This window comes from Mastomys coucha, unplaced genomic scaffold (assembly GCF_008632895.1).
Source record: "Mastomys coucha isolate ucsf_1 unplaced genomic scaffold, UCSF_Mcou_1 pScaffold18, whole genome shotgun sequence".
NCBI classification, from domain to species: Eukaryota; Metazoa; Chordata; class Mammalia; order Rodentia; family Muridae; genus Mastomys; species Mastomys coucha.
The window spans coordinates 3560333-3578581 of NW_022196900.1; the positions used below are offsets into that span (position 1 = coordinate 3560333).

General features: G+C 49.8%; 2 protein-coding genes across 4 annotated transcripts in view; both read right to left on the minus strand.

The window, feature by feature from the left end:
* Positions 1–4028, minus strand: part of Dctn3 (dynactin subunit 3) — a 9057-nt gene extending 5029 nt beyond the window's left edge. Inside the window, exons 1-3 of one of the 2 annotated variants that reach the window (XM_031377103.1) lie at positions 3852–4028; positions 1811–1895; positions 436–522 (exon numbers count right to left, since the gene is read on the minus strand). In XM_031377103.1, the coding sequence (XP_031232963.1) occupies positions 436–522; positions 1811–1895; positions 3852–3947 (268 nt within the window). In that variant the 5' untranslated portion in view covers positions 3948–4028. The remainder of the gene's footprint in view (positions 1–435; positions 523–1810; positions 1896–3851) is intronic. The other variant, XM_031377102.1, reaches the window with a different exon arrangement.
* Positions 4029–4641: 613 nt separating this feature from the next.
* On the minus strand, positions 4642–11860 carry Arid3c (AT-rich interaction domain 3C). Of its 2 annotated transcripts, XM_031377104.1 has the most exons (8): positions 11779–11860; positions 10651–11031; positions 8844–8916; positions 6941–7124; positions 6538–6827; positions 5835–6017; positions 5534–5623; positions 4642–5151 (listed from the first exon to the last, which is right to left on the minus strand). In XM_031377104.1, exons 2-8 carry the CDS (start codon positions 10957–10959, stop codon positions 5051–5053), a joined length of 1230 nt encoding a protein of 409 aa, XP_031232964.1. In that variant the 5' UTR covers positions 10960–11031; positions 11779–11860; the 3' UTR covers positions 4642–5050. The 2 variants fall into 2 exon arrangements, with proteins under 2 accessions (XP_031232964.1, XP_031232965.1); XM_031377105.1 differs by lacking the exon at positions 5534–5623.
* Positions 11861–18249: the final 6389 nt, after the last annotated feature.

Genomic DNA, 18249 nt, shown 5'->3' on the forward strand with positions numbered 1-18249 from the left:
AAAAAAAAAACAAAAACAAAAAATACACAAAAAGAAAAGAGACAGACCGTAAAAAAGGAAGGGAGACTCTCATGCCAGTGTTCTCCCTTCTCCTGGATGGTCATGCTCTTTGTGCTTGCCCCTTCCAGGAAGATCCTCTGCCCAGTGAGCACTGAGGAGGATTCTAAAGGAAAATCCTGGGGAAGGGTCTTTGATAGAGTATTGAAGTAGCATCCAAATGCCTGGCACTGTTGTATGCAGCTGGCCTAGAGGTATATACTACGCCCAGTGCTGACGACAAAAGTCCACCTTGGGTCTCAGTCCAGAGCCAGGCCAGAATATGAAGGTAGTTGACAGACTAATATGTATATCAAAATATCAGAGGGAAGCCATCACTGTGCCTGACTCCTCCACACCTGATGTCCTCAGTGCGTGTGCACTGAGGTCAAGCCTTACCTGCTAAGATGAACTGCAACTTCGAGGCCTCAGGTATGGCGATGCGATCAATGTACTCAGGATCTAGGTATTTGATCAGGTCTTCAACTACCAAAGAAGCAGGACAGAAAAAAAGAAAAAAAAAAACTTAGAAATGGAACTTTATTTATTTATTTACTTTTTGTTTGTGATTTTTTTTTGTTTTGTTTTTGTTTTGTTTTGTTTTTTGGTTTTTGGAGACAGGGTCGGGTTTCTCTGTGTAGCCCTGGCTGTCCTGGAACTCACTCTGTAGACCAGACTGGCCTCGAACTCAGAAATCCGCCTGCCTCTGCCTCCCAAGTGCTGGGATTAGAGGCGTGCGTCTCCACTGCCCGGTGGGACCTTATTTTATAAAGGAAGTTTGGAGGCTAGCAAAATGGCTGAACAGATAAAGCCAATTGCTCACAAGCCTGATGACCTGAGTTTGATCCCTGGGACCTACATGATATAAGGAGAACTGAATCTCACAGGCTGTCCTATAACCATACACAATCAAACACATACATGCACACATACAAAATACATAGATGTTAAGTGACGTTTGGGGAGCATTAACCCTTGGGGAGCTCCTTGAATTTTAGGCTGACCACACTGCACCAGATCAGCAGCATCCACTGGTCCCCTACTCCTCAGATGACTCAGCTATCATCATCTGCTGGTTGACCTCATGCTTTGGGGCCTGGAACCCAAGTGCTGCCACCAGCCATGCCCCATCCCTAGCATTCCCACCAACCTATTCTCACCAAGGCAGAAGGTACCTTTCTATTCAATGCCATACGACAAGCTAAGGCTTTGTCTAATTTGTGATTACTGAGAAAGTTACTAGCTTCGATAATTTGAAATGTTTAGGTAAACCAACACTGGGGGCTCTGAGTGATCAACTTCCTTCTCAAACTTGCCTAGAGAAATATCATACCCTATCCTCCAAGGACAGCTTTGAAGAAAAAGTTTCGGCCCCCAACTCTGGACACTCGGCATAGGCTTGGGATTTAGCTACAAGAAAGTACACCCAGGGCTGGTGAGATGGCTCAGCTGGTAAGAGCACCGACTGCTCTTCTGAAGGTCATGAGTTCGGATCCCAGCAACCACATGGTGGCTCACAACCACCCATAATGAAATCTGATGCCCTCTTCTGGTGTGTCTGAAGACAGCTACAGTGTACTCATTTATAATAATAATAATAAATAAATCTTTAAAAAAAAAAAAAGAAAGCACCCCCAATTCACCACATCAGCAGTAATATGATTTCAATCCTAAGGGGCTAGTCTGCTGACGTACTGGCTGACAGGCGCGGACAGGCTTCAAGGACTACAGATGTGGGAGACACTGCAATCGGACGCCTAACGGAAGTACTTACTCTTTTTGTAGAGAATCTTCACCCTCTCCCTCTTACTGGCAATGTTCCCTAAAGCCACCTGCACCTTGACCAGACCATCAGCCACCTGAAAAAAAGAAGAGGGTAATCCCAAGGTATACCACTTGGCTTAAGAATTAGAAGAACTGGGATGAGGTGGCGAGTGCCTTTAACCCCAGTACTCCAGAGGCAGATGCAGGCGGATCTCTGAGTTTGAGGCCAGCCTGGTTTACATGACAAGTTCCAGGACAGCCAGGGCTACTTAATAAAGACTGTGTCTAAAAGGAGAGAGAGAGAGAGAGAGAGAGAGAGAGAGAGAGAGAGAGAGAGAGAGAGAGAGAGAGAGAAGAAAGAAGAAAAAAAAACAGGTGGTGATGGTGCACGCCTTTAATCCTAGCACTTGGGAGGCAGAGGCAGGCGAATTTCTGAGTTCGAGGCCAGCCTGGACTAGAGTAAGTTCCAGGACAGTCAGGGCTACACAGAGAAACCCTGTCTTGAAAAACCAAAATAACCAAAATAAAGACCTGGAAGAAGGATCTATTTTCTCTCTAGACTTTCAAGCCTTTGAAGGTCTCCCTTCTCTTTTAGAAGGAACAGGAACCCTTCTCTTTTAGAAGGAACTTTAGGCACCCTTTAACGTGAGGAGGAGTAAATCATGTTCTCCTTTGCAGGATGGGGTGTGGGTACTCATCTGCTTGGGGAGATACTGAACTCATTTAGGCTTTGATGGGGCACCGTTACATATTATATACTTCCTGGTTCCTAACCTCTATATTTGGGCATGAAATATGCAAATACCCTCACCCGGATCTTTCTTAGCTCAGGGCTGGGGAACAGACTGCCTGGCCTACTCATACCCTAGCCCCATACCCTAGCCCCATACCCTAGCCCCATACCCTCATATCAAGTCTAGCCTAGGAGACCCAACACTCTCTGGGATCCCAAACACAGTACAATCCCCAAGGTAGAGAATACACAAGAAAATCAGTTTAGAGGCAGAGGCAGAATACAGTTAAGTGTTAAGGATTTGAGCTTGAGATGTCTGTGGGATGTCCCAGTGGAGGAGACTAATAGACAAAGATCAATTAGGGGCTCAGGAAATCTGGAACAGAGCTATACACTGGAGACATAAAGACACAAAATGAGTTTAACTGAACTTAGGGCAGTGAATGAACCTGCCTAGGACTTAGTATACTATTCTAACAGTCAAGAGTCATCTGGTAGGGGGAGGCTGCGGAAATGAATGACCTCACTCGAGGCTTTTGTAAAAGGTGAACACTAATATTTAAGGGATTAATACACACGTGAAGGCACACAAATGGATGCCAAAGGGGGAGAGTGTTTCAAAAAGTTGGTTCTCAACTTGGAAGAGAATGTGCTGGTGACAATTTTACAAAAAGTACACAGGCATGTCATTACCTTTGATGTCCTCAGTTCCAGAACATTCCTAATACTACCAGAAGCGCTCCAGTAAGTGGTTTCCACATCGTAAACAGGGATTTTCGGGCATCTCTAAGTTTTTGTCAATTCAGACACGATGTTCACCCACATCTGAACACCTGGGCCCAATTACCAACCTTCCTTATCTGGGCCTGCTCAGACCTCCCCACTCACCCCTTGGAGCCTTTCTTTATCCACTTGTGCTCTGCCTCCTCTAGGGCTCCTGTCCACCCGCGATTCATTAAGAAATTAATTTTGCACGGCTCTAGGACGACAGTCCAACTGCGGGCTTCAGCTCTTACGGAAACTCCCATTAATCAGTTTTTAAATGCGCCTGGTCTCCTTAGTACGCCTGTGAGAGCGTAGTTTTTTGTAAAAGTTGTCACCGAACCCATCTCAAAAAGGCTTAAGCATCCCCCACATCCCAATCCCCTCGGGAACGGACCTCGAGGGTCAGGTTCGTACCAGGAGGTTCTAGATCTTTATTATTTCAAAGCCTGTTCTGAGGACGACCTGACAGCAGCATCAGACCCTAGGGCAGGGCCAGTGGACAGTTCCTGTTCTGCCCTGCCCCAGAAACGGATCGATAGACCGGACCTCTCACCTTTTTGGAGCCTCGGGTGCCGCCTGGCCCGTACACCCAGCGCTCCAGCTCCTCCACTCGGGACTGTAGCCTCTGCACATCCGTCAGAGCCGCCATCGTTTCTGCAGCCTGGCCGCAGGAGTCCGGAACAGCCTGAGGGTGGGACGTCCGCCCAAATAAGAAGACTGGCCAATCCGAGAGCACGGGCACGCCCTGTCGGACGTGACGTCACGTCTTAGTCTTTGGAGGTCGGAAGTAATCGCTGTCAAAGCAATCTGGTTACCTAGGTAACGCCCTGGGTCTTAGCCCTATCCTGGTTTCCAGGACCTGGTTGTCAAGATTTTTAGTGTTCTAAATCCAGGATACAAAGAGTTTCCCCCACCCCAACCATTCCCTGAGGGTTAGCGAATAAATAGATCTCTTGTTCCAAGATAGGTTCATACCCATAGATCAGTAGGCAGCTTCCTGAGGGAGACACCATAAATTTTGGAATCTTTTAAAGATCAAGTGATTTGCACCTAAGCCTCTTATCGTCAGGACTTACACCCAAACAATCTGATTTGAGACCGTGCTCTGTATGGTGGTACTAGGAAAAAAAGGAGAGATAGAAGGATGACTTAAGTTTGAGGTCAGCCTGCTCTACACAGTGAATTCAAGACCAATCAGGGAACAATGTAGAGAAAGCTTGCTTCCCTCCAAAAAAAGCGCACTCTTGTGTTCTCGCGGAGCTTTGCCTACCACTTGGACAGCTCAATGGAGTCTGTGTATCCCCCACCTCCCAGGTCCCAAGCAAGAGGAGGAGGCACAGGAGACACAGGAAGTACAACTTTATTTTCCAGATGCAACCCAAGGGATAGCTTCACATTCAAATCCAGTCCTTCACCTGCTTCCTGAAAAGGAGCAGAATTGACTCAAAGAGGTGGGGTACCAAAGGTGACATTGACATAGGGGTCACATGAGGGGACGATAGGTGTTATTGGGAGGAAAGCTCTTTGGTAGAAGCTGCTGGAATTAGCTAGGGAGGCAGTGTCCTCCTTTCACAGTGAGGTAGATGGAACGTAATTATAAATCCCTTTGGTGTGGAAGTGGCATGCTGACATCAACCAGGACTGGATCCCAGAGTGGGCATCACATCCTGAAGGAATCAAGGTAGGAGGGTGCCTTCTCAGCCCCTCCCCCCAAGCAAGGATATTGGGACTCTTGGTTCTCAGTAGCTGCTTTCAGGGCAAGGTGCTAGAAGGGGGCCCTGTAGAGGGTGGAGGTGGAGGATTGGTTGGACCCAAGGAAGCTGCCACAGGCTGGCGTCGAGCAAAGAGGATACCTGATAAAGTGTCGGAGAGATGTAAAATTCAAAAGTAAACAAGAGTGTGTGGGACCCCCACAAACCATTGATGGCAAGTCCCTCTAGTCAGTGAGAAGCTCCTATGCCAATGTGGGTAGCTTGAAGTGGTGCACAATAAATACTGACACTCACAGATCCACGACAAGACAGACATCGCATGGCAGCCATGCTTCGTAGACCATGCTGGGACCCCATGCCGCGTAGACATTCTCCTGAACCCGTTTTAGTGTAACAATACTCTGAACCCCCATGCAAGTTCAGATACCCCCTGAACCTCATGCTCACAGAGAAAATCTAAAATTCCCCATGCCAGTGTAAACCCCAACTTCATGCCAATATGGACAGCCTATAATTCCCATACCAGTGTAGACCACCCCATTGATCTCTAGCGCCATGTTGATACTGCTGATGCCACTGCCTGCCAGATTGAGGGGCCCATCCAACCGCTCTTCTGTCCAGAAGAAGGTAGGGAAGTCACATGTGGGGGGAATCGGATTTCACACTTAGACTCCTTCCTTATCCCTGCGCTTGAACCCCATACCATAGTTACGTGTCTGTCTACAAAGGGACCTGCCTGTACCACCTCCAACACCCACGAGGCGAAGAGTCCACCCTCCCTCAGCACACTAGCCCAAAACCTTCTCTAACAAACCCTTCCTCACCCCTTAGGGGAGCCTTGCTACGGGGCAGGAAACTGGGGGGTGCCCCCAGTCGAGGTGGGTCCATGGGTCCCATCAGCACAGCCCTCTTCTCCGGAGGCTCTTCTGGTGCCAGCTTCTCCCGTGCTGCCTCCAAGGCTAAGCCGACAGGTGGCGCCAGACGAGGGGGTGGGATTCCACTCTCCTCTGGAAAAAAAAAACAAAAACAAAAACACAGGCCACTCTGATCCAACCAACATTTGAATTTGATTCTCCCCTAGACCTGGGACCAACAGAGGTCGTACAGGTTGATAAAGCAGGTTCAGTTTCTCCTCCCATCCAAAGACTCTGGCTTAGAGAATGAAGATGTGGAGAAAAAAGGGCCAGCGGATATAGGTCTGGGCTGGTTTAGGTCAGAGAATGTGCAAGCTTTCTTTGCTCTTTGTTGTTAAATAAGTCACAGAGGTTGCAAACTACATCCAAATGGGATCCCTATGAGGATAGCTGTGGAATAAGGCTGCTGTGGAAGGCTTGAGACTTCACGGGCTTTCTTGACCTCAAGGCTCACGATCACTAACTTAGGGATCCCAAAACCCCTGAGCCCCGTCAGATCTTGCTGCTCTCATATCGCAATGCTTCCCACACCTGAGTTCCTACATTTTGATATTCCCTGTGCACAGATCTCAGAGACGCAGTACCCCAAACTCCGCCCTCTCCCCCCACTCACCCTTCTTTACTGGGCTCGGGCTCAGTTGAGCGCAAGCGTGCGCTGGTAAGCCAGAAGCAGAACCCTGGGTGGGACCGGAGCAGTTCGGGGTCGCGGTCGGGGCGGGGCCGTGACTCGAGGCGGGGCCAGGAGCGCCCCGAGGTGTGGGCCCTCCTAAGTTGAAGAGCGGGACCGCCGTGTAAGCCTGGCGGCGGCCCTCTCGCCGGTTGCTGTCTATGGCAGCCTGGAGCTCCCCTGGGGAACTGAGTGCCCGCGTCTCGCACTCGTATGGGTACAAATACTTCATGTACCTAGGAGCGGACGAATGGGCGGTGGGAGGCTGGACACAGAGGATGGTCCCATCCCCGCGCCTCCCTTCACTCTCGCGCCCCGCCCAGCCCCTCTGGTCCTCTGCTGTCCTCACTGGGTACGTAGCGTGAAGGCGGCTGAGGTGATGGTGGTGGGCAAACTGAGGCCGCGTGTGACTTCTCGCCACACTTTTCGGTTGATGACTTCCACAAGGCCTCCCTTGGCTGTCACCAAGCGAAACAACGCATACAGATCCAGCACCTGTTTGGCCATGATGGGTACCCGGTTCACTGGCGTCCCTGGTGTGAAGTGGGTAGAAAGTCAAAATCAGGACAGTAAGATTAGACCTCTGAGGACATCTTAGGTATGTCTTTGGATAAGGACAGGTCTCATGAAAGGGCTGCGGAAGAAGGGTAGGATTACAGGCTGAGAAACCCCCCTCCCACTACCCACTCCCCATAGCAGGAAGGACAGGAGACTAAGACAAGAAATCAGCTTGGTTTTCCTGTAAAGGGCCAGAAGGTAACTATTTAGACTTTGTGGGCCAAAGGGTACCTGTTATAAATACCCAGCTCTGCGACTATATCCGAGAACAGTCTTAGATGATATCTAAGAGGATGCGCATGGCGATTCTCCAATGAAACTTTATTCACAGGCGCAGAGATTAGAATCTCACAGCCTGGAAATGTTATGCCTGTTTTAACTCTGTTTTCCAAATATGTAAAAAGGAAAAGCCATTCTAATCTACCAGAGAGCCAGACTCGCCTGAAAGCTTTAGTTTGCTGGGCTGGCTGTAGCAAGGACTTCCATAGGTGCAGAAGAACTATACTCCCCAAAGCGGCAACCCTCAAAGGCTGCAGGAAGCCAGGGGACAGCAGGTGCAGAAGAATCAGATCCCGCCTGGGCCAGCCAACTCCTCAGCCTAGCCACCCCCGCCAGCCAGTCCTGACAAAGGGGCCTGTCGGAGCTGAGCGATGGGCCCCAGTTAATTCCTTACCGATCACAGCCCCTTCCACCGGCGCCTTTGGACCCGAACAATTAGCTGCGGCCTGATTAATGGGGGGAAATTATCGGCCCCGCGAGACCTCCTCCCCCTGCAGCTGAGCAGAGGGAGGCAGGGCTCGGGGTGTGGGCTGTGCTGTCAGACCACGCCACCCCATTACCAGGAGAGAGAAGGTCCCCAGGAAGGTGTCGAGAAGGAACACTGGAGTTGCCCTGACTAGATCTCCTTGGGGAGCAAGAAAACCTGGGGTGCTCACTTTGGGGAAGGAAGGGACCAGAAAACATCGCTGAGCGTTGTGTTGGAGACTGGGGAGACTTGGGCCAGAAGCTGTCCTGGGAGGGGGGCAGTGCAGCCAGTTAATTAGCAGCTTATCAGGCTGCGCTCTGAGTGAGTTAATTAGCTTTGTAGAGAGAGATAATGAGTCAGTGTTCAGACCCATGAATCTGGGGAGAAGCGGAAGTGATGGACTGCTGGCCACCTTCTTCCCTCCCTCCTCGGGCCCCTTCTATATGCTTTCAACATTGAGATTTTTCTGGAGAGAAATCCCTTCTTCAATACCCAATTCACAGGGCCTCGGCCCATCCTTTAGGAAAGCCTTCCTTCAGTCTAACTCTATTCCTTCTTGCTGCAGGACAGGTGGGGAGTGCCCCGGGCTAAACCAAAAGGAAGTGGAGGGGAGACGAGGCAGAAAGAAGGGTACACTGTACACAATCAAGGCATTCCTGGGACCCTGCTATCTCAAACTAGTCCTGACCAGTTCTCCCTCCCACCTTCCTCATTGATCTCACACTCATTAACCTGCCTGTGGGTCCACCACTAATTAATCCCTGGTGGAGAAGGGGGGCAGGGTCAGAGGTTAAAGATGCTATTGAGGGCCCAAAGGACAGGTGCCATCAACCTCAGCCCTCTGCAGGGAGGACCGCACCTGAGGACTACATCCTGAGTCCTTCCTTCCTCAAAACCTCATCAGTAGGAGAAATGTCCAGGTATTTCCCCCCTGCATCGCTTTGCTTACCCCTCTTCTGCATGAAGCTAAACAGGTCATCCAGAAACTCCTTCCTCTTGGGGTCCGAGTCGAGTTCATACAGCTGGGGAAAGGATTAAGGTTATACTCCAGTTCCACTGCCCTCCTTACTCCTGGGTCCCCAATTTTGGTGAAAACATGAATGGAGTTTGAACGTAAATTCTCTGGCACCAGGCCCACACCCCAGGGGCAGGCAGGGTGCCTGCCTTTGTCTAATACATCCACGAGACCTATCCTAGCTAGTGGCGCCTCTAGGCATCTCAAACCTTGCATGTGTGGCAGATATAGGGAGAGAAGAAGCTAGAAGGTACTTCCATAGCTCAGCCTGCTCTTCAAGACAGAGTCTTGACTATCCTGAGGATGGACATTCAGAGCGGCAGGAGGGAAGGCAGGCTGGCTGAGGCTGTGCTCCACACTGAGAAGACTGGTGAAACGTATTCATTCCCCTTAATCTGTATAAGGGCTTCATGCAATTCGCATCCTTGTGGGCCAGGACATGAACTAAGGTGAGTTCGGGCAAGCAGGATGCTGGGGAACTCCTTATAGGAGCCATCTTGTCTGATCTCCATCCAGAGGTGGTTACAGTGTCTATGATAGAAGCTATCACACAGGCACTGGCCACATAACACAGAACCTGAGATGACAGAACCCTAGGAATCTGTTGGCCATCCCCACCTCCAATACTGCCTCCCAAGTCTAAAACGAACAGTTCCAGGATAATGGAGTCATTGACCCAGAGTAACAGATTCTCAGCCTCAGCTTGCTATGAGTCACACATAGAAGTAACACTCCATCCCTCAATAAGAACCTTGTAAAATCCTCCCATGAGTATCAAACACCCAGAGATCCAGCATTGGAGCTACACACACATGACCCAGAGTTCTAAGTCTCACGTGGGTACCCACAATGATACCCACACTTTGTCCATCATAAGCCCGGAGCCATGTCCTGGAGAACCAGTCGCTACGGCTGAATCTCCAGAGCGACAAGGCCCTGAGTGACATCCATGGTCTTACACCAATGCTGCAGAACACTAGCTACATATTAGCACTTTTAGAAAACACTCCAAACCGACACCCTATGAGTAACACCACCAGAATACCAGAGCTGGAAATCACAGCTCCGAGTAACCCCATGGTGACAGCCCGGTCTACTGTCCCTAGTCGGGAAGGGTTTGGATTAAGGTCATGTATATAAAGACCCAGTTTGCACGGGTGTGTGTGTGTGTGTGTGTGTGGTGCTCAGTTACACTGCAGCTGAAGTAACCAGCACAAGCTGGGAATGGACACAAGTGAAATTTAGGCCAGGTGAAAACACTGGATGGCAGAGCAGTGTGGCAGGAAAGAGGCTGGGCATACCAGCCTGCAAATAGAGCAGCAACCTATTCCCCTTCCAAAGGCAGCAGCCAGCCTGAGACACTCCCTTTGGTACAAGTGACTTGATACGTGAGAGGGTAGATGGGGTAGTGTTTCTGTGGGTTCCTTGGATTCTGGATCCCCTTCTCTCAACGACCCTTAACACTCTTTCCATCTCTCTTTCCAACTCACCGATGGCCTCTTATGGTGACCAGTGGTCAGTTCCTATGTCTTGAGGACCTCTGTTACCTCCTAATGAATGCCTGTGTACTTTCTATATATCTGGGTGTCTCTGCTGACTCATCACTATCCATCTTTCAGTCTTCCTACCTCTCTCTAGGTCTGTTTTTATGTCTTGTAGAGGGTGGTAGGGATGTGTAGACTATTTTTGCCAGAGAGAGGAAGGAGGGACAGCCTGGCCGTGGTGGGGAGAGGCTTCCTACCTGCTTGAACTGTTCCTCATAGGTCCACTCATGTGGTTGGATTCCAGGGGACTGGCTGGAAGGTGAGTTGGGACATCTGGCTCCTGGATGACTCTGCTCAGCTGTCTCCTCTTCTGCTAAGGGTGTCTCTCCCTCCTCATCTTCAGCATCCTCCTCTTCTTCAGCCCCAACTACCCCTAAAGCCCCCTCAGCAGCCTGTAGGGTCCGGGTGCCAAGCAGAGGAGGCTGTGGAAGCGGTAGGCGCGGAGGGGCCAAGGGCCCCACCCCTTGGGCCAGCCGTGCTGCCTGCTGCCTCTGCAGGGCCTCCATTACAGCTTCCAGGCGCAGTCCCCCTGCTGGGGGGGCTCCTGGTACCAGGCGGGGCCCTGAGGAAAGGGCCGTCTGTGGGGGAGGGAATTATGGGTGCAGGGCCTTGCTGCACCCACACCCTACAACACAAGGGGAGATGCTCATGGGCATACATGCTCGGGGACGTACATGGAGTTATAAGGGAAGGATTAATAGATCAAGAAAACAGAGGCAGAGGGATAGAGGGAGCAAAAGAGACAGAGACTATATACATAGGGAGTCAGAAATGGCCAGGGACTGAGGCTAGGGAGAGGCCAAGCAAATTGGAAAGAGTAACAGAAACCAAGGAAGAGTGGTGCAGGAAGATGTCACACACACACACACACACACACACACACACACATGCGCGCGCGCGCACACACACGTACACACAGAGACAACAGCAGGGAGATATAGAGACAGAGACTGGAGAAGAGACAGGAGCGGAACATAGGGACTGCGGAGGACCAGGATGGAGAGGGAGGGAGGAAGAGAGAGAACAGGAGATAAAATACCTACGAGGGAGGGACAGACAGACACCTAAAAAGAGACAGCAATATGGGTTGAGAGAGACGCGGGAAGACCGACACAGCAGGAGAGAGAAAAGACTAGAAAGAGACAGAAAAATAGAGGGCACTGGTATAAAAACGGGGTAAAAACATAAAAGACAAGAATCAGCTAAGAGGTGCGAAGAGGGTAGCAGTGTCTGGGTCTGGGACAGGGATAGGACCAGATGGGCATGAGGTGGCGGGGTCACTGAGCCCAGATCCCGGGGTCTGGGCTCCCTGCAGCTACACTCACCTGCCTGGCACCGCCCGAAGCCCCGGGTCTCTCCACGGCGGTCCGTCTGCTCTGCCGCCTTTCGGGCGGCTCCTGTCTCAGCTGGGTTCCCTGCGCAGGGTCCCCGCTGTGCGCTCTTGCCGCCCTGCGCTCTTCTGACCGCGGTGCGCTCACTGGCGGTCGCTTGGCTGCCTGCGGTCCCGGGGGCGGGACCCGAGCCCTGCTGGGCGGGCGCGGGCGGGAGGGCGCAACGGAAGAGGCTGGGGTGGGCTCGGCTCCTCTTAACCCCCCAACAGGTGGGAACCTTCCTTACAGCCAGATTCGAGGGAGGAAGCGCCGCAGAGCTAAGGGGAAATCACGCGTGGGAGAAAGAAGAGACCACAGATAGTAAACTCCGGCCCGTGGCCCCGCCCAGACTTACAAGTCGTGTCCCCCAAACCCAAACTCAGAGCCTGCCGTTCACACCTTAACACACCTTGTCACGAGTTCGGGCCCAATCTTACATATTCCGTTTAAAGGTCACTCGAGGGGTCAAAGGCCTGAACAAGCTGTGGTCACACTGGAATCGCTCTGCAGGATGCTGGGCTGAATGTGGAACACCTGACCAGAACAGAGCTTTGCCTTCCCTCATGCCCTGCCCACAAGCTATCTCCAACTGCAAATATGTATCAGTTTGTTCACAGGTATGCACAGGCCAGTGGCCCCGTTATCTATCCACTTACATCCCCAGAGGTCTCTGAGTCTCAGCAGGATATACACACCGTATGAGAAATACAGGCATACACACCTCTCTTTTTAAAAACCTCATTTGAAGTTTGTTCTCTGAAGGATTTCCAAGTATGTGTAGAAGAGTGAAGAGCATAGTGACCCTTGGCTTCTCACTATCACTTTTGTTCCGGTGATCAGCAGTTTGCCCATGTTCACATACATTCTCCATTCATGCACCCCGACTTCCAAATCTGTATGTCTAGACTCCTTAAGCCAACTGGGCCTATCCTACACCACCAGTCCCCCGATGCTGTTTCTGTTTTTTGGGGGGCTCTTGATTGGCAGGCCACAGTTTTTTCTCTGAGCAGCCTGACCCTATTCATTTCAGGTACCCTCATACATTCCAAGCCTCTCTTTGTGGTCAAGGAGACCTACTTGCCAAAGGCATGAGGACCACCATAAGCTAGGTGAGCAGCAGGTGTCTGTAGGAGTGACATATGCAGGGTTACATTGGGTATAAACCCCTTACACCCAGTGGGACACATACGCCTCAGGACAAACATGCCCCTATAGGGCAGGAATCTGGGCATGCCCTTTGTCTCCTCCCTCATCCTCCTCTGGTTCATTAGCTCCTCCTAGTCTCAGCCTTCCCTGAGCTAGACCACATGTTCTGGTGCCACCCCTGTTCCCCTGCCTCTTCCCTCTACCCCACTTGGAAACCCAGATCCTGTTTCTGCTGCTGGACCAAGCACCTGTTCTCTATAGGTATCCCTGCATGGGCTGGGGCTCACCACTTATTCTTGTCTGCCCTCAACCTTTCCTCTTCCATATCATCTCCTAGCCAGTCACAACCCCTTCCAACTCCTTCAGTCCTTGATGATCCATTCATCTTCAGCACTGAGGTGCCCTCACTCCATACTCAAGGGTGTCAGAGGATGGACACTCTCTTCCTGCAGAGCTCCCAACCCCCACCATGCTAGGACCACAGAGCCGTGCACTGGTGGAATTTGTGTATGCACAGGGGCAGCGGGTCGTGTCCTGGGGTCCAGCTTGCTCCTGTCTCTCCTAGCTGCCTCTGGCTGTTGAGAGGTACCTGGGGAGAGCAATGTAAGATTCCTCCTGAGAACTTGGTATACTGACTTGTAGACTGCAGTTCTGAGAGGTTCACAGTGACTTTTTGTGGGTTTTGATGGGAGGGGGCGTGGAGATGGGCAGCTTCCTTCACTTCAAAATACTGGGAGTCAAGCAAAATGAGCCCACCTTTGGGATCTGGGCCAAAAGACGTACAGCTAGGAAACAGTGAAGGAGGGGCTAAGGATGACTGGAACCTGGCTTTAAAGGAAGGCTGCCTCTTACCCCTCCACATTCAGGCTGCCTCTTACCCCTCCACATTCAGGCTGCCTATACCTCAAGGCAAAATAACCTAGACCTTCAGAAACCGACTTTATTGAGTGCGTTGTGGCAGGCACTGTAGGGCACAGGCCCAATTAAAACAGTGTCGCTGTTACATGGTACTGTTCTAGTAGAGGAAATTCATACTGTGTCAGTTGGAGGTATTTGTCATGGAAAAAAATGTAATAGGAGCTGGGCCTGGTGTCGCAGAAGTGCAATCCCAGTTACTTGAGAGGCTGAGGCAGGAAGAACACCAAGCTAAAGGCCTGTCTGGGCTACAGAGAGTTCAAGGCCAGCCTGAGCAACTTGGCAAAATCTGTTTTGAGATAAAAGGCAAAAAGAAGACTGGAGATGTAGCTCAGTAGTACTCTTCTAATATACTAAGGTTCTAGGTTAAATCCCAAGTATCAGGAGGGAAAAAAAAAATTAGTGCTTGCTGATGGGCAGTGGTGGCACACGCCTTTAATCCCAACACTTGGGAGGCAGAGGCAGGCGGATTTCTGAGTTCGAGGGCAGCCTGGTCTACAGAGTGAGTTCCAGGACAGCCAGGGCTACACAGAGAAACCCTGTCTCGAAAAAAAAAAATCAGCACTTGCATTTGGAGACTAGGAAGGGAGGGAGTACATTGGTAGTTACCTACGTGTCGTACAGGAGTTATTGTTCTCTCTAGTTTAGAAACGAAACAAGAAGTGAGTATTTTCTCACACTTTGGTGGACAGGAATTCAAGAATGGCTTAGCTGGCAGGGAGCTGTACCTCCTTGCTTATGAAGTCATTATTTTATTTTATGTGTACGGGTGTTTTGCCTGTATGCCTGTCTATGTACCACATACATGCCTGATATCTAGGAGGCCAGAGAGAACATCAGGTCCTCTGGAACTGAAGTTACAGACAGTTGTGAGCATCCATGTAGGGGCTGGAAATGGAAGAGTAGCCAGGGCTCTCAGCTTTCCAGCCATCTCTCTGGCTGCCCTGTGAGGTTCTTTTTAGTTGTTTTCTTGGTTACTGTGACAATTACCTGACAAAAGCTACTCAAGGGAAGGATTTGTTTGGCTTTCCCTGAAAAGGTTCAGTCCATCACGGCAGGGAAGTTATGGGGGTGGAGTGTGAGGCAGCTGCTCACACTGTATCCTGGGCGAAGAAGCATGACCAACAAATGATGGTACCCTGAACTGGACTGGCAACAATGGCAGAGGCAAGAGATGCTTAGAATCTAGATGGTTTCATTGTTGTTTCAAGACAGGGTTTTTCTACACATCCCACCACAGCCCAGAATTCACTGTATAGGACACGCAGGACCTGAACCCACAAGTCTGCTGGATTACAGTCTGAGCCCACAAGTCTGCTGGATTACAGGCGTCTGCATGGCCTCCACTGGATTACAGGCTGCTGCATGGCCTCCATGTGCCACCATGCCCAGTGGGAGCTCCTTTTTTTTTTCTTTTTCTTTTTGTTTTGTTTTGTTTTTGTTTTGTTTGTTTGTTTGTTTGTTTGAGACAGGGTTTTGAAACCATTAGATGTATAATAATTTCAAAATGGGGCTGGAGAGATTGCTCAGCGATTAAGAGCACTGACTGCTCTTCCAGAGGTCCTGAGTTCAATTCCGAGCAACCATATGGTGGCTTGCAACCATCTGTAATGGGATCTGATGCCATCTTCTGGTGTGTCTGAAGATAGCTACACTGTACTCATATACATTAAATAAATACATACATAAATAAATTTCAAAGTGTAGTTCAAGCCGGTAAAGACTGCATGGTGGTGGGGTCACATAGCTTGGGAAATAAATCACTTTGCTTTGGACATTTTAAGTTTGAGACACCTATTAAACAACCAGGCAGAGATACTGAGGAGTAAGTTATCCAAAGCTAAGTCCAAAGCCTAAAGAGATTTAGGCTAACTCTCATATAGGAGTCAAGATATGTAGGTGTAGCTCAGAGAAAAGAAAAGAATGTAGGAGCCGGAAGAGTTAAGGACACCAGGAGAGCACGGCCCACAGAATCAACTAAGCGGGTTCATAGGGGCTCACAGAGACTGAAGTGACAACCAAAGAGCCTGCATGGGTCTGTGCTGGGCCCTCTGCATATGAGTTATGGTTGTGTAGCTTGATGTTCTTGTGCAACTCCTAACAGCAGGGGTTGGGGCTGTCTCTGACTCTCTTGCCTGCTCTGGGATCCTTTTCCTCCTGCTGGGTTACCTTGTCCAGGCTTAATATGAGGGCTGGTGTCTGGTCTTATTGTATCTTGTTATGCTGTGTTTGGTTGTCATCTCTGGGAGGCCTGCTCTTTCCTGAAGGGAAACAGAGGAGGAGTGGATCTGGGGAACAGGGTAGGCAAGGGAGGGCTACTGGGAGGGGATGGAGAGATGGGAAACTCCTGTCGGGATGCATTGTATAAGAGAAGAACAAGCAAAAAAAAAAAAAAATATGTAGCTGGGCAGTGGTGGCGTAAGCCTTTAATCCCAGCACCCAGGAGGCAGAAGCAGTCAGATATGTGACTTTGAGGTCAGCCTGGTCTACAGAGTGAGTTCCAGGACAGCCAGGGCTACACAGAGAAACCCTGTCTCATCAAACAAGCAACAACAACCAACCAACCAACCAACCAACAAAAATATATGTAGATACTACTTATTTTGAATGTATGTTATACACATCCATGCTGAAGCCAGTGGAGGACACAGGACTCTTGCTCTAACTCTTTCTGCTTTATTTCCTTGAAAGAGGGTGACTCACTGAACCCAAAAGTAGGCTATAGACTGGCAAACCCCAGCAAGCCCTGCCCCCAACACCCTGTGCATTGCTGGGGTTATAGGCACACAGGTGGTTATGCTCAGCTTTCTACATGGGTGCTGGGGCTCATGTTTCGTAGCATGTATTTTTATTTATTGACCAATCCCTTCAGCTATGTACATGGCATTTGAAGTTACAAAGAGATATAGATATGCAAATAAAGGAAATAAAGGGGGGAAGTATCAATTAAGCCAGAGAGATGGCTAAGTGGTTAAGAGCACTGACTGCTATTCCAGAGGTCCTGAGTTCAATTCCCAGCAACCACATGGTGGCCTACAACCATCTGTAATGGGATCTGATGCTCTCTTCTGGAGTGTCTGAAGACAGCAACAGTGTACTCATATATACGTTAAAAAAAAAAAAAAAGAAAGAAAGAAAGAAAAAAGAAAAAAGAATCCTTGAAGCCCAAATTTGTTTTAGGAGATATATCTATATCAAAGCAAAGTTGAGGACCAGGGACTAGATTAGTGGTAGAACATGTGCTTAGAATGTACAAGACTTCAGATATGAGCCCCAGTACCAACAACGAAAGTTAAAAGCTATGGAATGACCGCTGCTTTCACAACAGAGATGAGGGCATGGAGGATAGCCCTTTATAAGACGGGTGATGGGACGTTTGGGCATCCCTGATATGCATGTGTTCTCAGACTAGAGGGAGAGCTGGGTACCCTGTAGAAGTTGTCTATAAAGATCGAGAGGTTTCAGCTAGGGCTTGTCACAGCCAACACGGTGGTAATGAGGGCTCAGAGGAGGTATCAAAATGGCCAATTTGCCGGGGTTTCAAATTGTTGATGCTTTTTGTTGTTTGAGACAGAGTTTCATCCTATAGTCCTGGCTGGCTGACACTATGTACCCCTGGCTGGCACAGAACTTTCGCAGATCCTTGTGCCTCTGCCTCCCAAATGCTGAGATTACAGGCATGAGCCACTATGCCTAGCTAGACCTTTGATGTCATTGTCAAATAAGGTTTTGCATGTAGCCTTTTGTATTTGTGTTTGTTAGAATGTTTAACTCTATAACCTTGTTTCTCCCAATATTAGTTTAACAACTCCAAGAAATAGGAGAGGTCTGGACCTTATTCAACCTAAGTAGGACCAGGATGAAGGTGGTATGAGCTTGGTGACTAGTGGGCAAAAAAGCCATGAGCAAGGTCCTTAGGAATGAGCGTACTTTTGGCTCTATCTGGCTTGAGCATCGTGCCTGGCTCTGCCCCAGGCAGGAGCTCCCCAATAAGTGCTGGGTCAAAGGCAAACCAGAGAGAGGAACTCTTGTTCCAGTTAGTGGTGTATTCTATACTGTCAGCCATAAGAATTAGATTGAGGGCTGCTTCATCTCAAATGTGGGAGCACAGTGCCACCCCATGGCCGTGTGCAGTTAAGTTCTTAGGACCACCCCTGGGAAGGAACTAGCAGACACACGGGTCTCAACTTCTCATATTCAAATACTTATCTCTAGGAGCTGGAGAGATGGCTCATCAGTTAAGAGCACTGACTGCTCTGCCAGAGGTCCTGAGTTCAATCCCAGCAGCCACATGGTGGCTCACAACCATCTGTAATGGGGATCTGACGCACTCTTCTGGTGGGTGTCTGAAGACAGCCGCAGTGT